Below are 22,923 nucleotides of genomic sequence, written 5' to 3'. Positions count from 1 at the left end.
CAGGAGCAGAGTTCTCCGAAGTTCTTGGCGGTGTGGGGCTCGGAGGACAGCGTTCTCCGTTGTTTTGCTGGTTTTTTTCCCTTGTGAGCGGTCTGCCGTCAGTCTGACTGAAGTAGTTAATGCCTTCAGCACCTTTTATAGAGGTGGTCTAAAAATTCTCGTTTTGTGTGGCCTTTTTAGGAGGTGTATGTCACAACATAACAAAAAGCATCACATCACTTTAGCAAGCATCACCAGTTTTTTGTAGTGGAAAACAAAAAACCATAGAGGAAGAGAAGGGCATGGAAGTAGGTAGTAGGTGAAAGTATTTATCCTTTTGCATGAGGAATTGAGTAATGAGTTCAAATCATTTGGCCTTCAAAGTGAACTCACACTCAGCTTGAGGTGTATGGTTTTTACATGAGTGTTTTCACAAATACCCATGTATCTGTAAAAGGCCATTCAGGATTGTCAGTCTTCTTTCAGTTTGATTTCCCACTTGAATCAAGTTCAGTCTTCATAAATGATTTCTGCATGGATGTCCACCTCAGCCTTACAAGCTTCCCTGGAGCAGAAAATTTATGGTTTTTTAATTATGAAAGATTAAAGTGTTAGTTTCAACATCAAAGTAATGATGTATGAGACCATTTTGTGCAGCAGATGAACCAGCTGTCATTGGTGCTGTTTGCTTATGCTGGACTTTGTTGGGATATTGTTGATGTGATTTGGTGAACAACACTACAGACAAGTAAACCCCCAAACAGGAGGTTAGTGAAACATGGGAAGCAGGACTCTTTGGGTGGATTTTTCCTTTTAGCAAAATGTATTCAGATCTCAGTTACTCATTAACATTCATTTGATTCAAGAGGATGCTGTTGCTGCCTGTTTTGGTGGTACAGATGCCATAGTTAAAGGAAAAAATATGGAATTAAAGCTCACTGCCCTTGCAAGTAAGGTTAAATAGAAACTGTATTTATTGTACTGATAAGGAGCATAAAACCAATCCAAAGTGGAAAAGGTAAATTTCAATCTATCTGACTACTTAGAAACTCCAGAGAAAAAGTGGAAATTATATGCTTTCTCATCACTTTTGTAGTGAATGAGCTGTGCTGCTGGTGGTAAGATGGGCAGAATTGATTATGATATCCTGAGCAATACCATGTCCATTAAAGCACATCTTGCTTCTACTTTAGTGTCACTGTGGTTTTAATTATTCCAGGTAAAGCCGCAAAGTTAGTGTATTGCTGTGGTAAATATGAGAATGCGTGTAGAAGGATTACTAGAGAGGCGTAATTTAGACTTATTGCATGGAATTACTCTGTAATGAGTATTGCAGTTTAAATTAACTGTCACCCTCACCTAAGCTAGTTTTACAGGGTGGAAAAACCCACTGGCTGTGCATAGACTTTTGTCTTTTTATAAAAATATAATTTCCTGGTGCGAGTTGTCTTTGATAATGAGTGCTTAATTTTAAACAAGCTTTGACTGTCCAGTACACTTTGAATTGTTCTATTTACAGTTATGTAGGGTAAGACTATTGAGCTTTTTAAACAAGGAACAGGTTTCTGGGGCTGACAGTAGTTGTCAAAAGCAAAACCAAACTCCTGTTGTCCTAAAAGGGCAAGGGATCATCTTTTGGCTGTACCTGGTTCATGACTCGCTGGATGTGTGGTCCTGTCTTAGCGGTTTGGTTTCAATCAACTAGACAGTAACAATTACGTGTAGTTGAAGATGTTTTCTGTTTTGTGCCTGGTGCACACTTGCTGTTGTTCTGTTGGATGAGACATGTAAGATAGGACCATGGTTTATGTGGTAGACTAAAAAAGAGCTGATGTGTCTTCTGTGGAATCTAGTTTTACCTGTGTGTAGCTTATAGGATAGATTTTGTGGTCTGTATTTGTAACAAAGCTACTTATGGGCTTTAGGTTCTGCCAAAATGGAGCTGAGCGATGCCAATTTACAGACTTTAACTGAGTATCTAAAGAAGACACTAGATCCAGATCCTGCTATAAGGCGTCCTGGTAAGTGATTCTTATGAGTGACCAGAAAAGTTTAGTTTCTTTTGGGCTCTTCTGCCTGTGTGTATCAAATTTCAGTGAACGTTTGTGTAGTAACCTCTTTGCCAAAGTTCTCAGTATCTTTTTAAAACAAACAATAATAATGAAGGATGGATATAAATGTATTTTCTTTGCTTTTCTTAATCTTATTTTCCTGTATTCCAGTTTGGTTTTGTACTGTTGTTATTTGAAATAGTGCTGCTGTTCACAATAAACCAGAATTTACTTGTAGCAAGTTATGGCTTTTAAAAACTGCAAAGAGGCAATATTTCCACATCCTGCTTTGAAATAAGGGCTTTTGTTAATAGCAGAAGCCTTAAGAGCTCAGTACTAAAGAAGCTGCAGTGTCTTTTGTCAGACTTGTTCTGTGTTTCTGTTCTTGTGAAACTCTGGGAAAGTGTTCGTGGATTGATTATTATAAATACATACTTGAGGAATCGTAGAACTCCTATTACAACCATCAGTTCAGCTTTTGCTAACCTTAGTATATTCTCTTTCAGCGGAAAAGTTTCTTGAGTCAGTTGAAGGAAGCCAGAATTATCCATTGCTACTCTTAACGCTGCTGGAAAAATCACAGGAAAATGTCATCAAAGTTTGTGCATCTGTAACATTCAAGAATTACATTAAAAGGAACTGGAGAATTGTAGGTATCCTAGTGAGTAGTTGTGTTAAGATTTAATAATCCTTGTAAGATACAATAGGATATTCTACAGAACACGTGTGTGTCTGTGCTCTGCGGAAGACAGTAGATTGTTCAAAGAGCAAACACAGGGTGTGATTTACTGATGAGGAACTAAAACCTGGACCGTTGGAGCTCATTCTGTTAAAAAGAAGTAAAGCTGAATGGTAAAATTCTGAACAAATAGTTTTCTCATAATATTATATGCGTATTTTCCAGAAGCACAATATTAAAAGCTCGGTTAACTAACAGTAATATTATTTAAACTGATTGTGAAATGTCTGTACACATGAGCTGGCTAGTCTGGCCTGTATCTATTGTCAGAGCGTCACAAACATTTCAAGCCAGCGCTGCAGCTGAAAGTGATGAGACCAGCTTCTCTTTCGTGTAAATGCTTCTGGGACATAGTGTGAGGCGGTTTATTTTGGTGGCCTTGCCAGTTTAACGCTTCCAAGTGTTTGTAGACATCTAGCAAAAGTATTTCTCTTTAATCTCGATTTATCCTTTTGAAGAGTTCAGAAACATTTTTCATTCAGCGCTGTCAACATTCATGAAATTAAATTTGTGGTAGAAAGTATTACATTTGAGAGCTCAACTGCTTCAGTGATGAGAGGTTTTAATTGATACCGTTTATATTTTGTCGTGTTGAAAGTACTGTTTGTAGCTGAAAAATGTCAAATGTATAATGTTGCTTTACTTCGGGAAAACTGCTAAGTATTTCGTCATTAGGTCTTACCTGTTTGCAGATTAGCGTGTGATTTCTCCCCTCCCCCTCCCACTAATATTAAGCTATAGCAGTCCTAGATCTGGTTATGCTTGATAAGATCAGCACATTCAGTCTGGCATGAAATTTCTAGAACTTTGTTTCTGTAATACTGTGATCTCAGCCATTTCTCTCAATTTACATCTTTATCTGTATATTGGAAGCAGGACTAATGTTCTGTTATGGAAAAATTTGTACGTGGCTTCCTTTTTTTTGGATTGCTGACATAATTCAGGATGAGATTTTGTTTTGGAGTAGGCGGAGATGCTGTGCAGTAGGTGCATCTGGAAGGCTGTCATGATTGCTCTGTGGCTTCAAGCACGTTTTGTCCAAAGCTGAAGCTTTCATTTCAGGAGCAGCTGTGTGAGCATAAAACACAGCCGTAAACCTGGCTTACCTAGATCGCACGGTTTATTTTAGCAGCCTTGAACTCCACTGGTACAAAGCTCGGTGGAAGTACAAGTGTTTTACCTGTTCAGGGACTTTGATTTGGTAGAGCCACATGTACGGGGCACTTCTGGAGTGAGGAAGAGGTTTGCTTTTTTTTAGATTTATTTTTGACATATGTACAGAATACTCATCTGTGTGCTGCCTCTTGTATGCTGTGAAAAGGACTCATTTCTTCAAAAAATCTCTTCCTCCAGATCACTGATGAAGATATTAAACAGAACTGGCCCCATTACTGAGCCCTGGGGACCATCACTTGTGACTGGTGTTATAGCCAAGCATATTTGGAAATTACTATTTATTTTTTCCAAAGTTTATGGGAAAATGGTGAAAGGGAGCTGAGAAAGAGGTTCATATCTGCCATCTGCTTTAAGGCATCTTAAGGTCATTGAATTACGCTCTGGAGATGCTTACCTCTTAATTGCTGAATAATTCCTAGGTTTCTGAACTTCAGTGCTGTCATCACAGATAAGGCAACGGTTACTGCTGTCACTGATTGGTGACAAGCCCCCTTTTTATTTTGTTTATTTAGTAGAAACTTCGTGATTTCTTACTTTGAACTGGTTGGCACTTAGAGCTGATTGGATAACTCTTGGAGTCAATGTTACGTCTTCATTGTGTAACCTGCATCTTCGGGTACAGTTTCTAGACAGTGTGGCAGCTTGCACTAAACAAATCTGTGAGGTTGGTGGAAGTGAGGACAGAACTGTGGTTTGCTGTGGTGGCAGAGGAGACTGTCAGTTAAATTTACTTAAGTTCTTGGCATGTGCACCCATCCTTACTACTGCGGAATTGCTGATTGAAAAGTCACAGTTACAGGAGGAGATTTTACAGAAAGATGTAATTTCTTTCAGCTTTGTCCATCTACTACTTTCGTAGCTTTGTTGTAGGCAACAGATCTTCTTCTTAGTCTTTCTAACAACATAATAGTTACATAAATCAGTATAAGCAATCGGTTTCTGAAATGCTGCTACTTGCTCGTTGCCTCAAGTATACTGATGTGCCGCTAATGTAATTACCGCTTTAATTTTAGGTTGAGGATGAACCGAACAAAATATGTGAATCAGACAGGATAGCCATTAAAGCCAACATAGTGCCCTTGATGCTTAGCAGCCCAGAACAGATTCAAAAGCAGGTAATATGTCAATTCCTGTTTGTGTCCATGAGACTTTTGGAATATTTTAAGCATGTCTGGAGGCTCTGGTTATTGGTAAAGCTCAGTTCCCTCAGTTACCAATGAGGCAATCCCAATCCAAATAACTAAGTTATAGCTACTTCTACCTATTTTTGTCTTTTGACGGCAATTACTGTATAATCTTATAGGTAAATTCCAGCATTAGGCTGTTAATTAGAAAGTGCAACTGTGTGTGCACATTGAATATAAAGTGAAAAGTAGTAGATATTTAACCCAATGATTTTTGAATCTGACAAGAATAACAAGCGTTTTCTCAGATATTCGCAGCATCTGGCACAACTGCTATGTTTTTTGCAATGAGGAGCCTGCTATTGTATCATGTAATGGTTATATTTCCTTTCCAGTTGAGTGATGCTATTAGTATTATTGGTCGGGAAGACTTTCCTCAGAAATGGCCAGACTTACTGACAGAAATGGTGAATCGTTTTCAAAGTGGAGATTTCCATGTCATTAATGGGGTCCTTCGCACTGCTCACTCTTTATTCAAAAGGTATTGGAAATCAGAGAGTTAGTATATGGATTGTAAAGTTTCTGTTAGGCTCTAGATTTTTGACATTAGACTTAACAGTGTATATTTACAAAGTCTACGGTTGCAGCTTCTGGTTATGCTTATTGACTTCTTATTGAAAAACTTGAAGGGGTTGTCAAGTTGTACACCTTGCATGATCTTGAACTGTGTTGTTGAGTTCTGGTATACTTGACAGTATTTGTTTCAACCTCGGCACAAAAAATTAATTATGTGCAAGTTAATTTACTGATAAAATTGAAGACTATATTCTGTTTTTTCATATATTTTTCTTTCACTTGTCAGATACCGCCATGAATTTAAGTCAAATGAATTATGGACAGAAATCAAACTTGTCCTTGATGCCTTTGCTTTACCTTTGACAAATCTCTTCAAGGTATTTCTTGTTGAATCATTTTTTAAAAAAGTTTAATGTAATGAATTGCTTGTTGTGAATACCTGCCTGAATAGTTGCTTTGAAACTCTTAATCAAGTTCAAAGTAACGTAATGAAGTGGGACCTGGCAGGATCAATAAGGGGTGGAAAAGGAACTATATTTTCTTTTTTTTAAGAAAATAAAAATACGTGACACTTTTCAGTACCTCCTATCAATGTGTGGTCTGTGTGTCTGTTACGTGACTAAATCTTATGTCTTTTTCTAGGCAACTATTGAACTTTGCAGCACCCATGCAAATGATGCTAGTGCTTTGAAGGTTCTCTTTTCTTCTCTCATTCTAATTGCGAAGCTGTTCTACAGTTTAAATTTTCAGGTGAATCTCCTTGTTCTTCTGATAGTTTTGCTTTGATCTCACAGAGCTGTTATGTTCTCATTTATAGGATCCATTTGAGGCAGCCTTTAAGGCCATACTTTGTCACAAAAATAAAAGTTGACAGTCTGCATCAACGCTGGAGTAAAGGCACAGTTAAGGATGGGATTAATTAACACGTTAGCTTCACCCTATCCGAACTTGAGAGTCTAAGCTGGTGTCATAGCGAGGAGGTGTCCTATGGGTAACTCCCGGAATATGAGCCCTGCAAGACAGAAGTCAGATGCCTGAGTTGGTACTCACTGTGCTCCTTTATAAACGTGTCTGTACTGCCGTCATCTCAGTCATATAGGTGGAAGTCAGTGAAAACTAGTAGCTCTATAGCAGCATGAAATTCTGGTAGCAACAGGACACTTTGTTTTGAAATCAGATCCAAATTCCTAAATTTCTGATGTTATTACATTTTTTCATAAAGTGCATTTGTTTAAAAGGCTGCTCTGCTGAGGTGATGTATATTTAGTGTTACTCAAAGCCCCTGGAAGGTTTTTGTTTGGGAATAGGAAAGGATATTGTTTTGTTTTGGTGATTGTTTTCCACACTGTTGTCCCTCAGTAGGTTATAAGGTAGATAAATACTTCTTAGGATGTATGTGTGTTATCTGAGCAGTGCAATCAGAAATTAAAATGTAGATGTATCCTTTTTCTTCACAGGATCTTCCTGAGTTTTTTGAAGATAACATGGAAACGTGGATGACAAATTTTCATAGCCTTTTAACTTTAGATAATAAACTTTTGCAGACGGATGTAAGTATTGAATAAACCTCCTCGTTTGTCTCTGTGTAGAGGAGAGGGTTGACTGAGAACTTAAACCTAACTCTGAACAATGCAATGTTTTCTTTGTTGGCTAAACAAAGGAATAGAATATAAGGAAATGGGGCTTAGAAGAAGCTGCCCTATTGTCCAAGAAGTTTTAGGTCCAGTTCTTGAAGTTGTATCTCAGGTATATCCAGCTGTGCACAGAAATTAAATTACAGATAATCATCACTTAGTAGATTCTTTCAAGGGCACCTGCTGAAGTAACGTGATCATTAGAGAGTCACATGGCTCAGCTTTTCTGTATTTTTCAGCTGGTTCATGCACAATGTTTTAGAAAACAGGGTGTGTTAAAGAACTTGAAAGAGTTGAACATAGAAGGCATGACATCCTGAAGTACTTTAGTTTAGCATTTGCTGTCCTTGTCTACTTATAAGAACTAGTAGATTCAGGGTGAAAGACGATACCAAGTCATCCAAGTTCAAATTAGGTTTGTGCATGCCTTCTGCATTTTAAATGCTGCTGTGTTCTGGGTACAGTACGGTAGTTTGCCACATGATGGAGCTAAAACAACTGTATAAATTTCTTCATAATACATAGGGAGGCACATTAAGTGTGTCCTGTGCTATAGTTTCGTGATTGTTTTAGACCAACGCTGCTGCTAAAAGAAGTTTTGCAGCTCTTTTATCTTTTGCCTGTGGGCTGTTGCCAGGCACAGCCGTGTGCAGCTGTGTGCTGAACTGGGTGAGGAAGTGGTATGCATTAAAACTAAAACGTGGGAGTTGTGGGAAGGGGGTAAGACAGAACTCTGGTGGTGCTGGGTTGGGTTTTTTTAATTCCACCCCAATTTCCCAATTCACTTTGCCTTGTGGTTCCACAAGCATCTGTGCTGGTATATGCTGGTGTAGGCAAAGGGGAGGGAACTACTTTTACAACTATTCCAGTCTAAAGTAGCAAGGTACTATGTCTTCTAAGCATATTTTTTTACAATGCCTCCTGTTGTATTTTGCCTGTTACACTTGGAAGTTACTTTAATGTCAGGTTTTATCAGGTCCAAATAATTTAAAGTGCATAGTACTTTCATTTGAAATGCAGGTATGATTTATAACTTCCAGTGCAGTTCCAGTACAAATCAGCAAAATACGGTAGTTCGGGGGGGCATGAGAAGGATTTCGTTCACCAATTTAGAATATGGTAAAATAATGGTTTGATTATTTCCTGCAAATATGCTGATATTTTAACTATTTAAGTAGTGTTCAAATTTGGGTGTTTAAGTTCTTAGTTTTGTTTTATGTGAGGATGAAGAGGAAGCTGGATTACTGGAGCTCTTGAAATCACAGATTTGTGATAATGCTGCTTTATATGCTCAAAAATATGATGAAGAATTCCAGCCCTACCTGCCACGTTTTGTAACAGCCATCTGGAATCTGTTAGTCACAACAGGCCAGGAAGTGAAGTATGACTTAGTAAGTTGTTACAAACTAATCTTGTGAAATTTAATAATTGATTGTAAATTGGTGAGTTGTGCTAAAACGGTGTGTGTTCTGTTTGTGTTGTTCTAGCTGGTTAGTAATGCAATCCAGTTTCTGGCCTCAGTTTGTGAGAGACCGCATTACAAGCATCTGTTTGAAGACCAGAATACGTTGACAAGCATCTGTGAAAAAGTTATTGTTCCCAATATGGAATTTAGAGGTGACTTTTTGAAACTTAGATTTTCCAAGACACAGTAAAATGTGACTGTAATTGTAAAGATATGTTGCTTTACAGGACTAAGAATTGAGGATTCTCTCTTGTGTGGTTTAGTATTAGGTTCAAAACCAAGTTTCTACAAGAGATTGCTGTCCTATGGGCTTTGTACGATTGTATGAGTATATATGATCATTTTTCTGTCTTACTGGGATCTCAAAGTGAAAAATACAGGAAGTCTAGGTCGTGTGCCACTAATAATTTTTCATGATTAAAGCAAGTATTAGAATAATTAAAGGAGTCTAAATAGGCATGGGTATCAGACCTCCTAAATTGTAATGTCTTATTTCTCCAAGTTTTGATGGACTCATGGATTGATCCTAGTATCTAAAATGCAGTGAAGATATGGTGCAGTGATAACGAGCTTCTCTTTCTCAAGTCTGTGGCGCTGGAAGTCTCTTTAAATACATTTAGTGTTGAATGCCTTATCTTTTTTTAAAAAAAAACAACTACAGGAATATATCAAGTCATGAGTATGAAAGACTGATTTGTGAGGCAGGAGCAAGTTATACACACTAGTCTGGCTGGATATTTCTGATTAATTTCCATTAAAATTACAGAAAAGTATTTAGAAAAAATAGCAAGTTGATAATACACCTTTTTACCATAGGAAACTTAGATATCAGTACTTAAACTTCTGTGTATTCTGTATTTTCAGCGGCCGATGAAGAAGCATTTGAAGATAATTCTGAAGAATATATAAGAAGGGATTTGGAAGGATCTGGTAATCCACAGATTTATACTAAGAATACTTTGTCTTTAAATATAGCTCTGAAGAGCCAAAACAATTTACTGAAAGTTTTATAACTTATATTTTAAATTGGGAAGGTTCACCCCTCCACCAAGAGATTTTATCTGGGTTTTGATCAAATCCATTGTCATTGTATGCCCATCATGGTGTCTTTTTGTTTTGAACAATATTTTTGTAGGGTTTTTTCCTTAATTGGATTGGTATGTCTCCTGCACTGCACACAGTCTCATTTCAGCAAATATAGCCTGTAAGTCAAGGCTGAATATTAGCCACGGTTGTGTATTTAGTTCCTGTGTGCAGAGTTTTAAATAACATGGAGAGACTGTGCCTGTATTTAGTAGTCTGTCATGTTTAAACTGAAATTCTGACTGGTGTTGCATACAAATCTGAGATCAAGCCAGCTGGACCCCAGCCAGCCCTTGTACGCCGGCGCTGTGTTCAAACCAATACAGTAACTGTCCAGAAAACACTGCTGTGCTAACAAAGCTACTTCATTTTCTGATTGTAGCTGTTTGGTCTTCAGCCAGGTCAGAGCACAAATGCATCACATCTAAATCTGTGTGACTGTGTGCCCTTCTGTGCCACTAACGGTGTGCTGGCTGCCACTTTAGGTTAAAGACACTTCATAATAGATTTGAGAAATTACTGTACACTCACAGTGGAGGACAAAATTGGAGAAAAACAGGTTTGCATTTTTTTCAAGCAAATGTTTTACTCAGTCCAGGATTGGCTGCATTTTAGGTATTTGTGAAGCTTTTGTTTGTCATCTACTTCTTTTAAGAGAATATTGAGGCAAGAAGTATTTTTGGGTTTCAGAGATGACTTTAGAAATGTCCTTTATTGTATTTAAATTGACTTGCTTTTATTTCCTTCTGTCCTTTCTGTTAGTATATCATAAGACCAGCTGACTCTTTTTTCCTTCCCCTTATTGAAACGAGGAAGTTCTAAAGACATTTTTTCATTTTCCTTATAAAAATGCGCTGATTGGGTGTGGTGGGCCAGCAGCTAAGCACCTCACAGCAGCTTGCTTGCTCCCCACCCTGCTGCGCTGGACTGGGGAGAGAATAGAAAGAGTGAAAGTGAGAAGACTGAATAAAGTGGATAAAGACAATTTGAGTGAAAGAACTAGGAAGAAAAGAGAAGGGGGTGGGGAGAGAGTCAGTGACTCACCACCTCCCACAAGTAGACTGATGCCCAGCCTGTCCCTGAGCAATGGCCACCTTCCCCAAAAAACCCTCTCGCCTCAGTTTTTGTTGCTGATGATCATGTTTGATGGCACGGAACGTCCCTTTGGTCAGTCTGGATCAGTGATCCAGATTGCGTCCCCTCCCAGCTGATTGCCCACCCCCAACCTACTTACCAGGAAGGCAGAGCAGGAAAAAGAGAGTCTTGACACTGTGCAAGCACTCCTCAGCAACAGCCAAAACACTGGGGTGTTATCAACAGTTTTAGTCACCAGCACAAAACACAGCACCATATGGGCTGCTAGGAAGGAAATTAACTCCGTGCCCGCCAGACCCAGTACACTGGGATGCGGAATTATCAGCGTAGTGCAAAGCTGCCCCCCTGCCATTCTTGCTGAACTGTTCTTTAGAAGACAGTGAAAACTGTAAATATGCAGGCAGTATTGGTAGGTGTCCATTCCTCTTCCTCCAGCTATTTGATGTACAAGTACTCACTATTATAGCAGGAGGTGAAAGACTTAAATGTGTTCGTATGCGTCAGGGTGGAGGATTGCAATAGTTAACATAAAATGTGGCTGTGACTTGAGAAGCTGTGTGTAATTATTGTGTGTATTAATATGAAAAGATGTGTGTTTTCTCATATCCAAAGAATCTTTGGTTCTCATGCAGATATTGACACCAGGCGCAGAGCAGCTTGCGATCTCGTCAGAGGCTTGTGCAAATTTTTTGAAGGACCTGTGACAGGGATTTTTTCTGGATATGTTAATTCTATGCTGCAAGAATATGCAAAGAATCCATCTGTTAACTGGAAGCACAAAGACGCAGCTATTTACCTTGTTACATCGTTGGCATCCAAAGCTCAAACACAGAAGGTACTTTTATGTTCTGTTCATTTTAATCCATAGGTGTTCAAATAGCACGGTGTGCATGAGGACTGCAGTTCGTTTTGTGCTGCTTCAGAATGAGAGTAACAGTATTTGCAGTAGTTTAATGTTGATGAGGCTAGAAGTTGTCCATTATATAATCTGTCACAGTTGGGAATTTGATGCTGTCTGATCTTCAGATAGGTTGGACAAAGTCAACAACCATGTGTGACCGTTTGGCAGCTCTTACTGGCATGTGTGAAGCAGCCATGCAAAGAAACAACTTCAGTTTCGTTCTGGCACCTCTGAGCTTTTCCGTGGCACTGAGCCAGAGTTTGTAAGCCATGGAAGGCCAAAGTCAGCTTTACAGAGGAAGATCAGAGTGTTAAGCAGACTAGAAGGAATTTAAGTGACTCTTGGGCAGTTGTCATTATATTTCCACTTGTTTCCTCTTATTTATCTGTATGATTTGGAAATGCCACGTCAATGTTAATGATGGCTGGAAATGGATCTTGTTTTGGAGAAGACGACTAATAGGCTGGATCCAGTGAAAAGCCACTCCTGAGCTAAACCATATTTGGACATAGTATTAGCATTGTATCAAATGTCCTGCGGAGCAGATTTTCATATACTAATAAATATTTTAGTTGTTATTACAGCTCAAATCTTAATGGCTTAAAAGACATGCTTGAAGCATAGTAAAACATGTCGTACAGCATCTTTATGCAATATTGCTGAAGTTCTCAGTCTTTTCCTGAAACTCTAGTTGTATACTAGTACTGTGCAGTAATTGCTAATGATAGTGAGGCATAATGTGAGCCAGAGTCTTTGAGCAATTAGAAGACTGCCAAGTTGTGCATGTTGCTTTTTCTGTGTTATTTAGTGGGAACTATGGAATAACGTCACTTAGAACACTTGATATCCATATGAAAATCCTCTGTTAAAATCGGTTGTTTTTTTAATAAAAGAAAACTAGTCACTATTTTGCTACTCTAATTCAGAATTATAGTTTGAGTCCTAAATATTTTAAAAGGCCTGTCACAAAAAAAAAGTATCAAGTTAGGAAGATGCTAATATTTTCTGTCTAAAATTTTGCTTGATTATTACCATGTTAGATGTTATTCCTGATCTTGGAGCTGGTAACTTGGAACCTCAGTAGCACTATAGCTGAGACCTAGGCACTAAAAATACTGAGCAAAAAGAGGTGGCTCTCTGCTAAAGATGCAGTTTCAACAATCTCATCATATGCATACATGCTTTAGATTCCTTTTGTTAAAAGCACATAAAAAAAATAAAAAAGCTAGCTGAATGTCAGCATTTTAAGAACAGAGTTGGTTTGTTTATTGTGTTTTCTAGCATGGAATAACACAAGCCAATGAACTTGTTAATCTGACAGAATTCTTTGTGAATCACATACAACCTGACTTAAAGTCTGCTAGTGGTAAGTTAACGTTAGTTTTGATTTGGCATTTTTTGTGACGTATCTGCAACCTTGCCAGTGACCATTGTTTCGTAATGCTTAAGCACTCATATATCGGCATAATCTCTGAGACAGAAGACTGTTAACACCTGGCACGCGGGAAGTAGTTAAAATGTAAATAAATCAAGGAGGTTTTTAAACAAAAGTTGATCACCACATGCTGTCTGTGAGATCAGAGCATGTACACACATGGTTGCTAGCAGCTACATGCTTAAACTTGTTGAATCAAAGTAATTTGATTTCTGTATTTGAGACCCTGTGGCAAGCCTCTGTGCTATAAAAAGCCCTGATAAGTTAAAATACTGAAGGCTAGAGCATAGCCTGCATCAGCCCGTAGTGGTGAGATTATGGATGTCTAGATTTAAGCCACGTAATTTATTTTATGCTTCAGCAATTATCTTACGATGTTTGGAATGTAGTGGGTTGTCTTGGAATATGTAATTGGAGACTGTTAAAAGTTAAAATCAGAGCCAGAAGGGGAAATTCCACATGAAGGAGTTGGACTGTACACTTAATAGTACTGGGGAGTGATTTGTACCTAAAACTGACATTCTATCTAAGCAGTGTCCCTTCAGAAATGTAAAAACTAAGCAACGTAGAAAAACGTCTTATTTTTAAGGGGGAAAATCATGACTTAATGTCACCTCTCTATATACTCTCTATATACTATATACTTAGGGTCAGTTATCACATTTATATAAGAAATACCAACAAAATTCACATATTTTTCTATTGCAGTGAATGAATTCCCTGTGCTAAAAGCAGATGGTATCAAATATATCATGATTTTTAGAAACCAAGTAAGTTTTTCTTTTACTTTTCTGGTAGAAACATATTGTAGTTTGTTACTTTATAGTTGCCAAGTCTAATTTGTCTTACTTGGCCGTGTGTTAACTCAACAGGTGTTTGCTAGTCATATACAACACTTCATGCTGAATTTTTAGTTCTGACTGTAAATGATATTGTTATAAATATCCAATTAACGTGGAGTCTGTATGCTCTCCGTTTGCTGTAGGAGCACTGAACATCTCGACGTGCTTAGTTCTGCAACACGCTCAGACTTTTTCAAGTGAATGCTAATCAAAATATACTCGATTGCTCGTATCATTGCAGTAGTCGTTAAAGAGAGTACAGCAATTTTGTTCGTTATCTTTTTTGATCTGTGAGATGCAGTAAGAAAATGTATTGAGTATTCTAAATTTTAGATTACCTTTATCTCTTATGGAATATCTGTGATTGATTTTTTTTTTTAAAGCTTGATTTTTTTTTAATTGCCTGTTAAGACAAAGTAAAATGGAAAAAGAGATATACATTAGGAATATATGCATTAACTATGCATCAAATGTAACGTTGATGTTCAGGGGAAGTTTCCAAACGATGACAGAGGTAGGTACCTCTTGGTTGTCAAGGTGTGAATTAGCAACTGGAGGCGCCTTCTAAGATTTCTTCCTCTGCCAAGCTTTCAGTTTGTAGCTGATGAGCTCAGAGTGGTTATGCTCTAGTGTTGAACCATCTGTATTTTTATGTAACATATGTATAATTTGTTGCTGTATTTTTGTAGGTACCTAAAGAACAACTATTGGTATCTATTCCTCTCTTAATCAATCATCTTCAAGCAGAAAGTATTGTGGTCCATACCTATGCAGCCCATGCTCTTGAAAGACTGTTTACCATGAGGGGGACAAATAATACTACCCTGTAAGTTTTCAGGCAGAAATAAATTCTTTGCTAGCTGGGTTTTGTCCATGAAGGATGAAAAATATCTGTAGGCGATCTTTTATTTCTTAGCATTACAATATTGTAACATACTTGGAGTTTGTGAGTATCTTTTGTCATTAAAGAGCTGTGTTTTACTTAACAGCATTACAGCTGCAGAAATGGCACCATTTGTAGAAGTGCTATTAACGAACCTTTTTAAAGCACTGACGCTTCCTGGCTCATCTGAAAATGAGTACATTATGAAAGGTAAATCTTTTAGGAGTTCTGCAATATAAGAGTAACTTTGTTAACGTAATGCAAGGCTTAGAATTACAGGCTACTGAAGTTTGTTTTTGAAAAGCCTAATATATGCAAAAATGCTGGAGAGGTGTGCACAGACCAGTTATTTACCAGGCTGTATTAAGTCATCTTTGACTAAATTTGTAGTACCAAAGAGAAACACTAAATGCAATGGTTTTGTGACAGATTATTTCTCAAAGCGTATTGTTTGTAGCTGGGACAGCTACCTGAGCAGTGTCAGTAGGAGATCGGAGTGGGTTATACTGTATACCAAGATTTGAAACTTGCCCAAGGTAAATGATGGTCTTTACAAAGTCGCTTCATCTTCTGTGTTCTGTCTATAGAATGGGGGTAAGGAGACTTTGCTTTATCCTTTGTCATGATTATAGGTTGATTGCTCTTGCAGCAGGTCCTCTTCCTTGCTGTTGTACGTAGTTCCTTGGGATATGATGTAATAGTAAAAGGTGAAGGATTTGAGCATATGATGGATGACAGAAGTTTGTCTCCAGAAGATAATACTTTCAATTTATTTGCAGCCATCATGAGAAGTTTTTCTCTGCTACAGGAATCCATAATTCCATACATCCCTTCCGTCATCACTCAGCTAACACAGAAACTGCTGGCTGTCAGTAAGGTAATGAAACAGGCTATGTGAGCAAGATGTTCGCGTTTTACCTTTTAGAGCAGTCTTCTAATGATTTTTATATAACTTGTTCTTGTGTTCCTAAAAATACTGTAAATTCTGTAATATTTTCTGACTAAAGTCAGTTCAAACAGCTTTCCAGTGAAGTACTGTCTTCCTTTTAGGACATGCTTTTAAATCACTGTCATAGAGTCATAGAATAGCTGAAAGAGACCTTGGAGATCATGCCAGGGGCTTTGTCCCAGCCCTATCAACCGGTTAAATGATGCCCCGCAATGCAACATCCACCCGTCTCTTAAACACCTCCAGGAAACACGTCTCCCATGCTCTCATCTGAAATTTGGAAACAGCATATGAAATCCTTTTGTGCTTCTAGTTTGTCCTGCTATTAATGTTTGCTTGTGCAGGGGCCACCATTACAATAATCTGACAATTTATTTATTCTTTGTCCGTAAAGCTCTTGAAGCTAATACTAAATTCTGTCACTGAAATGAGGGATTTAGTTAAATAAATTACCCTCCCCCTTTTTGGTGGGTAAAATTCTCTTAGCTCTTTTTCGGGCTGAGCTAATATTATTGAACATTGGCATTAGGGAATGCTTTAGAATACCTTCATCAACTATCCAGAAAATTTTTGTATGTATAGTTTAAACTTAGCTGCAGAGTATAGGAAGTGTTCAATAAAGAAGTAACTAGATGCTTATAGGATTGAAAAGTAATTTTTTTTCCAGATTTTAATTGTGATACTTTAACTGCTTGCTTATTTATGCAGAGCTTCTGAAAAACACTTTAAAATATTTATAAAAAACACCCTTTCTTTATGCTTTAAAGGTTTTTTATGTTTGCTTTTATCTATGGAATTAATTTCATTAACATATTAATAAATAAGTCATGAGTATCCTCATTCCCAGTTGCTTACTTAAGATAAGACTTCAGCTGAAGTAAAAAATATACTTTGCTAAATAAGTGACTTGGCTGCCAGTTTGAGTTGATTTATCTGTTTATAACTTGTTTTTAGAATCCAAGCAAACCTCACTTTAACCATTACATGTTTGAATCAATATGCTTGTCGATAAGGATAACATGCAAAGCAAACCCTGATGCTGTTGGAAGCTTTGAAGAGGCTTTGTTTATGGTGTTCACTGAGATACTACAGAATGATGTACAAGGTAAATTAAAATCAGTAAGTGCTTGTACTCTCGCTCTCTCTCTCCTGTAATCAGTTGCTGTGATCTATTTCATGGCAGATTTTCTGTAACACAAGAGATTCAAGTGTGAGTGCAGCATGTTTACAGTCCTAATAAGCACTTCTAGCAAGTGTCTCGGTTGTTCCATAGGGTACATCAAATGTATTAAGTTATTTTGCAAACAGACTGTTTTTAAAATATCTGACAAACACTACTCCAAAGCCTCTTATTTATCCTAATTATATTGCCTTGTTTCCAGTAGTTTGTTTTCCATGTTCTGCTACATCAACAGTTTGAGGAAGTAAAAATTGTATACATACAATGCTTGCAAATTTTTTTAATAAATTAAATCAGAAAGTGGTACATTTCTCCAAGATTTCGTTTGTTGGAGTCTATGTGTTAGTATCCTAAAATCCTAGGTTCAATCAATAGATATGTGGTTCCTAGGAGTTAACAGTGACCATATTTGCTCAATTTGTAAATGTCATCATTTCTTTTCCAGAGTTCATTCCATATGTGTTTCAAGTGATGTCCCTGCTTCTGGAAATGCATAAAAATGAAATCCCATCATCCTATATGGCATTGTTTCCTCATCTGCTTCAGCCAGTACTATGGGAAAGGACAGGCAACATTCCTCCTTTGGTCCGACTCCTGCAGGCTTATTTAGAGCGGGGTGCCAATACAATAGCAAGTGCTGCTGCTGACAAAATTGTAAGTTGGATTGATTTAGTCTCAGTATATGCCTCTAGGCATGTTGATTTAAGATTGAAATTTATGAGGAACTTTTTCCTTTAGTGAATAGCTGGATTTGTGCTTGTACTTTAATGATGTTTACATAAAAAGACAAAAAATATTGCAAATACAGGCTTTTTGGATGTTTTTCTATTAGATGGAATAGGTAAATCCTAGACTGTCATGCTTTTGTCAATTAAGATGTAAAATTTCTGCACTTGGTTTTTGCAAGCAGGTAAGTTTTCCTGTCTCATTTTCCTCATGTTGAGGCAACTGTGGACTAGGAAAATTCTCAGAGGTTCCGTTTAGAACAGTCTTGAGAAAAGTGAATAAGGAGGAGCCAGAGTGTTGGGAGATCTGAGGATTAGTGAATCCAGTGAGAGATTTATTCTGCATACTTAACTTCTGTCATTTCTGCTGCATGATCTGCCCTAGTCGGACTTGATTAGAGAATGGCATTGATGAAGCAGATGCGTGTTCACATCAGCTTTGGTGTTCGTTTGATCAAGGATGATCTTAATGCTCAGAGGAACATCACTTGGTCCCAGTAGAAATCTGTCTTCCTTGTCCTTAACTGCAGAAACAGAATCTTGTTTTAGGTTTTGAAAGCTTTTACCTTGGAGTATGTCTTAGATGGTAAGGGCCAACTTTCTGGTAGGTCATGTATGAAGAACTGTGGTACAGAGCTTTCTGTGTGCTTTGCTTACAGCCTGGATTGTTAGGTGTGTTCCAGAAGCTGATTGCCTCTAAAGCTAATGACCATCAAGGATTCTATCTTCTAAACAGTATTATAGAGCATATGCCTCCGTGAGTATGCGTTGAAATTACATTCAAAACTAATTTCTGTAGACTTTAATCTTTGTTATGTTTGCACACCTCATAGTTAACTGACATAGTAATGTAGTTTAACAAGTGAAAAAATGTCACATATATCAGTAAAATAGATTCGAACAATTCTATATGTGTTTACTGTCAAGTGATGTTGGTAGAATCCTAATGTGTTTTGAATAAGTATTCTTTTAAATTTCCAGTGGATCAGTTGACCAGTACAGGAAACAGATCTTCATTCTACTATTCCAGAGACTTCAAAATTCCAAAACAACAAAATTTATTAAAAGTAAGTTCTGTGCTGTATGAAAAGTTTCCGTGCCAGTGATGCCAGCAGTTTCGAAACACGCAGCTGTACCGAATAAGTATCTTGGCCTGTCCTGTGGTTATGTGGATGAAGGGTTACTGGTCACTTGCTTCAAATTATTTGTGTGATCAGGGGTGGCATGTAGGGCAGTTACCACAGCAGGTGGCACTTATTCAATGAAAACTGAAGGAACGTAACTTGTGTATTCGTCTTACGTTCTTACTCTGTGCAGTATGGTTAATTATCTGAAAATATCTCCATTTAATCTTCAGCTAATACCAGCAAACTTTCACACAACGTGATAGGACTGACCACACTTCCTTTTGTTACATGTAGTTACGTGTTGTTATTGCTGGATATTCTATCATTTGTGTCATTCTGCCTTAATATGACTTAATTTCTTTACAAGATTTTATGTTAAACTAGCAAAACTGTGGCAAATTATTGAAATATATATATATATACTGCTATATATATTGAAATATATATATTCTTGCTGTATCAGGAAGATGCTGATAAAGTTGTTTTAATGATACTATTACTATACAAATTATGCAATGTCTATTACTTAATCTTGTAAAATCTGCTTAATGCTCTGATAGCAAGAATCGTAGAATTGCTTATGAGGGTCTTCCACAAACAAAATGTAAGTGGTGCTTTTAATGCACTGCCTCTGTGCTCTAGGACAAAGGCCATGCAAAGGGATGCGAAAAATTAATTAGATTAAGGTTTTGGCTAAAAAGAATTGGAGAGGTTTTTTAGTCCTTGATCTGAAAATTTGCAAATGGCTTTTTAATGCTTTGTAAGTGCTATAAGGGGAAAATGGACTGAATCTTGTCTTTGTCTCGGCTCCATGTTTCAGTGTGTGAAAAGATCTTTTTTTTTTTTTTTTTTTTTTTTTTTTTCAGACTTCAGGGTAACAAGTTAATGTACTTAACTAAAACTGAACGTTTATAAAGATGCAGTTTCTATCTCCTTGAAAAGCTTGTTAGAATGTATTTTGCTGCTGACTGTAAAGCTCTTCTTTTGTTTTCATGTTGATTTTTAATTTTACCTTTTTCTTATTACAGGTTTCCTAGTCTTCATTAACTTGTACTGCATAAAATACGGGGCATTAGCTCTGCAGGAAATATTTGACAGCATACAGCCAAAGTTAGTATGGTATTTTTTTTTTATTTAAGAATGCAATTTCTTATTTATGTAGATAAAAATTACACAGCATTAGTTGCAAACTGCATTTGTCACTAATTTGACTAGCCAAATGTTTCTTCTTGTGTGGTTGGTTTATTTGTTTAGCAGTTTTTCTGATTTGCTGCCCACAGTTCCTTGTTGATAGTTCAAGATACTAATCTCCTAGGCAGGGCATAAAAAAGAGAGATGATGTTGTTTTCTTCTGTGGACAGTTTCTATGCTATTTCTACTAGGCATCCACTGCAACAGTGCAGCATCTTAACAAATTACCCGATGTTTTTCTTTTTCCCACTGATTCATGTTGTTTCTGGTTTTGTCACTGTAAGGCTGATAAGGCTTTCTAATACTTTTTCTTTTAATGTCGTAATAGGATGTTTGGAATGGTTTTGGAGAAAATTATAATTCCTGAAATCCAGAAAGTGTCTGGACAAGTTGAAAAGAAAATCTGTGCTGTTGGCATTACAAAAATATTAACAGAATGTCCTCCTATGATGGACACCGAGTACACCAAGCTATGGTATGTACAAAACTTCTTCAGGTTCGGTTAGTGAGGCTCTTTAATTTTTTTGAAAATGTGAGCTATCATCAAATAATATTCTTCAAATAAATTCTGTTTTGATTTCTTCAGGCCTGCTGTTGTTATGAGGCTGAGTTTCACGCTTTTCATACCACTTCCTCTTCTTCCTCCTCTCAGTGAATAAAACTTATTTTCAAAGCAGGTGTCAGAACTGGTTCGAGATCTTGTGATGGACGTAGGACTGATTGGGCGAACTAGGACTGCATTGAAGAAAATACACTACTTTTTAGCTTGTGTTCTTTCTCAAAGGCTAGACCCAGTTTTGACTTATAACAGTTCTACTAATCAAGAGATATGAGCATACTTAAAACCTGAACAAGAACACTTTCTTTCTTTTAATATACTTAAAATATGTCATTTGGAATAGAATTGCTTTTCTTGGATATCTTTTATGACAACTTGACCTGATTTAAAAAAAAAATAATACATTGGTCACGCTTTTCATATGAGCCCCTACATTGTGCCTGTAAAGTACACAGCTCCACAGTTCTTCAAGTCTGTCTCAGATTGGGCACTTAGGAGCAAAGCAAGTACTGCAAGGGCCAAGTTGTAAAGGGCTCCGAGTCATTTGAACATTCCTGTAAAAATACACCCTGTCCTAATGTATTTTAAGCACTCCCAATTTTGTGCTCCCCTCTTTACATATAGGACCCCTTTGCTGCAGGCCCTCATTGGCCTTTTTGAACTGCCTGAGGATGACACTATCCCTGATGAAGAACACTTCATTGATATAGAAGATACTCCAGGATATCAGACTGCATTCTCTCAGCTGGCCTTCGCTGGGAAAAAAGAACATGATCCTGTAGGTCAAATGGTGAACAATCCTAGAATCCATCTGGCACAGTCTCTTCACAAACTGTCTACAGCATGCCCAGGCAGGGTAAGTGACTTCTACACATGGCATGCTAATGCTAAACTCTGCAGAAAATAAATACTCTTTTGATAAAGGATCTCTTTTGCTAATGATAATCAGCAAAATGAAGTATGTTGTAACCAGACAGCAAGGTATTGCTCTCTTTTTATTCTTTTGTAAGTTCGTTGTTTGGGTTTTTTTTTTCCTCCTAGTACCCTCAGAAAGGCTGTATTTTCACAATACTTAATTTTAGCAGCAAGCTTCAATATGCCATTATCTGCAATGAAAATTAATCCACTTGTCTCCAGTTCAGTTGTATGTACTTGGGACATTTCAGGCAACTCATGTTAAATTAAACAAGTTAAGTTTACAGGTAACTGTTTTAATCTCTTCTGTCTTCGTTTTGTTCAAGATTTTGGTAAGTAAAGATTCCCCGAGAGATCTGATGTTTGTGCACCCAAGTATCTTTTATAACAACTGAAGGTTTCCTCTACTCTGCCTTCATATTTGATTCAGACAAGTAGTACGTAAAACTGTCAGCGTCAGGAGTTGTAATTCCAGTAACTGCTTTCACAGTGAAAAACTGCTGCCCTCAGGATGTCGTTTGACTTTGTACCGCATGTTGACACAGTGATTAACAGGATATAGCTTAATGTATACACACACTGACACTTCTGGTCTCTCGGATGTTTTAAGGTTCCATCAATGCTGAGTACAAGTCTGAATGCAGAAGCGTTGCAGTATCTCCAAGGATACCTCCAAGCTGCAAGTGTGACACTGCTCTGAGTTGCATACGTTCCACGAGCAAGATCGAAAGCTGTTTTGTTATACAGAAGGTTGACACTGACTTTTTTTGTAGCAGAGCTCAGACAAAATGAAAAATGCTACTTGAAAATGTATTGCAGAATCCATCTTGTGAAAGGTAAATGTGGCTTTAAGCAGAAACTGAAAGAATTTGGTGGTTTGTGTACTCATAGATAGAAGGAGGCTAACTTCCATTCCCAGTTTAAGTTCAGAGGGAATAGTCATAGCGGTTTGTTATGGGATTTATTTGAAATCTGCATCTGCAGTGTTTGGATAACATTTTGAAATGTATGGAGAGGACTGGCTGTAGAAACTCACTTCGGTCACTAAAATTCCTTTTCATTTTGATGTTGTCCTTTGTATTTCTTTTGTCTTTCCTTAAACTTTATCTAAATTGTGAATAAATAAGAAGTACTTGTTTAAGATGCCTGTCACTGTGCGCTTACTATTTTAGAAGAATGTATTTGGGTTAAAAAAGATAATGTTTTAAACTTAGGGTAGCATATACAATAGTGAGACTATGAGGATTTTTCTTTATCTTAAGTAATAGTTTAAATACCTTGTAGGATCATACAG

At 37.3% G+C, this 22,923-nt stretch overlaps 1 protein-coding gene across 2 annotated transcripts; it reads left to right on the top strand.

The window, feature by feature from the left end:
• The first annotated feature begins 1,911 nt into the window (after window positions 1–1,911).
• Window positions 1,912–22,770, top strand: CSE1L (CSE1 chromosome segregation 1-like (yeast)). 2 transcript variants are annotated; one of them, XM_009872999.1, is made up of 24 exons: window positions 1,912–2,000; window positions 2,537–2,679; window positions 4,959–5,060; window positions 5,465–5,610; window positions 5,932–6,022; window positions 6,288–6,395; window positions 7,103–7,195; window positions 8,503–8,670; window positions 8,767–8,896; window positions 9,609–9,674; window positions 11,555–11,757; window positions 13,105–13,189; window positions 13,967–14,028; window positions 14,790–14,926; window positions 15,090–15,193; window positions 15,763–15,860; window positions 16,887–17,037; window positions 17,558–17,766; window positions 18,497–18,594; window positions 18,819–18,904; window positions 19,993–20,074; window positions 20,484–20,630; window positions 21,339–21,570; window positions 22,240–22,770. In XM_009872999.1, exons 1-24 carry the CDS (start codon window positions 1,916–1,918, stop codon window positions 22,327–22,329), a joined length of 2,916 nt encoding a protein of 971 aa, XP_009871301.1. In that variant the 5' UTR covers window positions 1,912–1,915; the 3' UTR covers window positions 22,330–22,770. The 2 variants fall into 2 exon arrangements, with proteins under 2 accessions (XP_009871301.1, XP_009871302.1); XM_009873000.1 differs by lacking the exon at window positions 8,503–8,670.
• Window positions 22,771–22,923: the final 153 nt, after the last annotated feature.

Source organism: Apaloderma vittatum, unplaced genomic scaffold, assembly GCF_000703405.1.
Source record: "Apaloderma vittatum isolate BGI_N311 unplaced genomic scaffold, ASM70340v1 scaffold10867, whole genome shotgun sequence".
In the NCBI taxonomy this organism is placed as follows: domain Eukaryota; kingdom Metazoa; phylum Chordata; class Aves; order Trogoniformes; family Trogonidae; genus Apaloderma; species Apaloderma vittatum.
The sequence above is the reverse complement of the archived record's forward strand: the minus strand, read 5'-3'. Positions and strand labels throughout refer to the sequence as shown.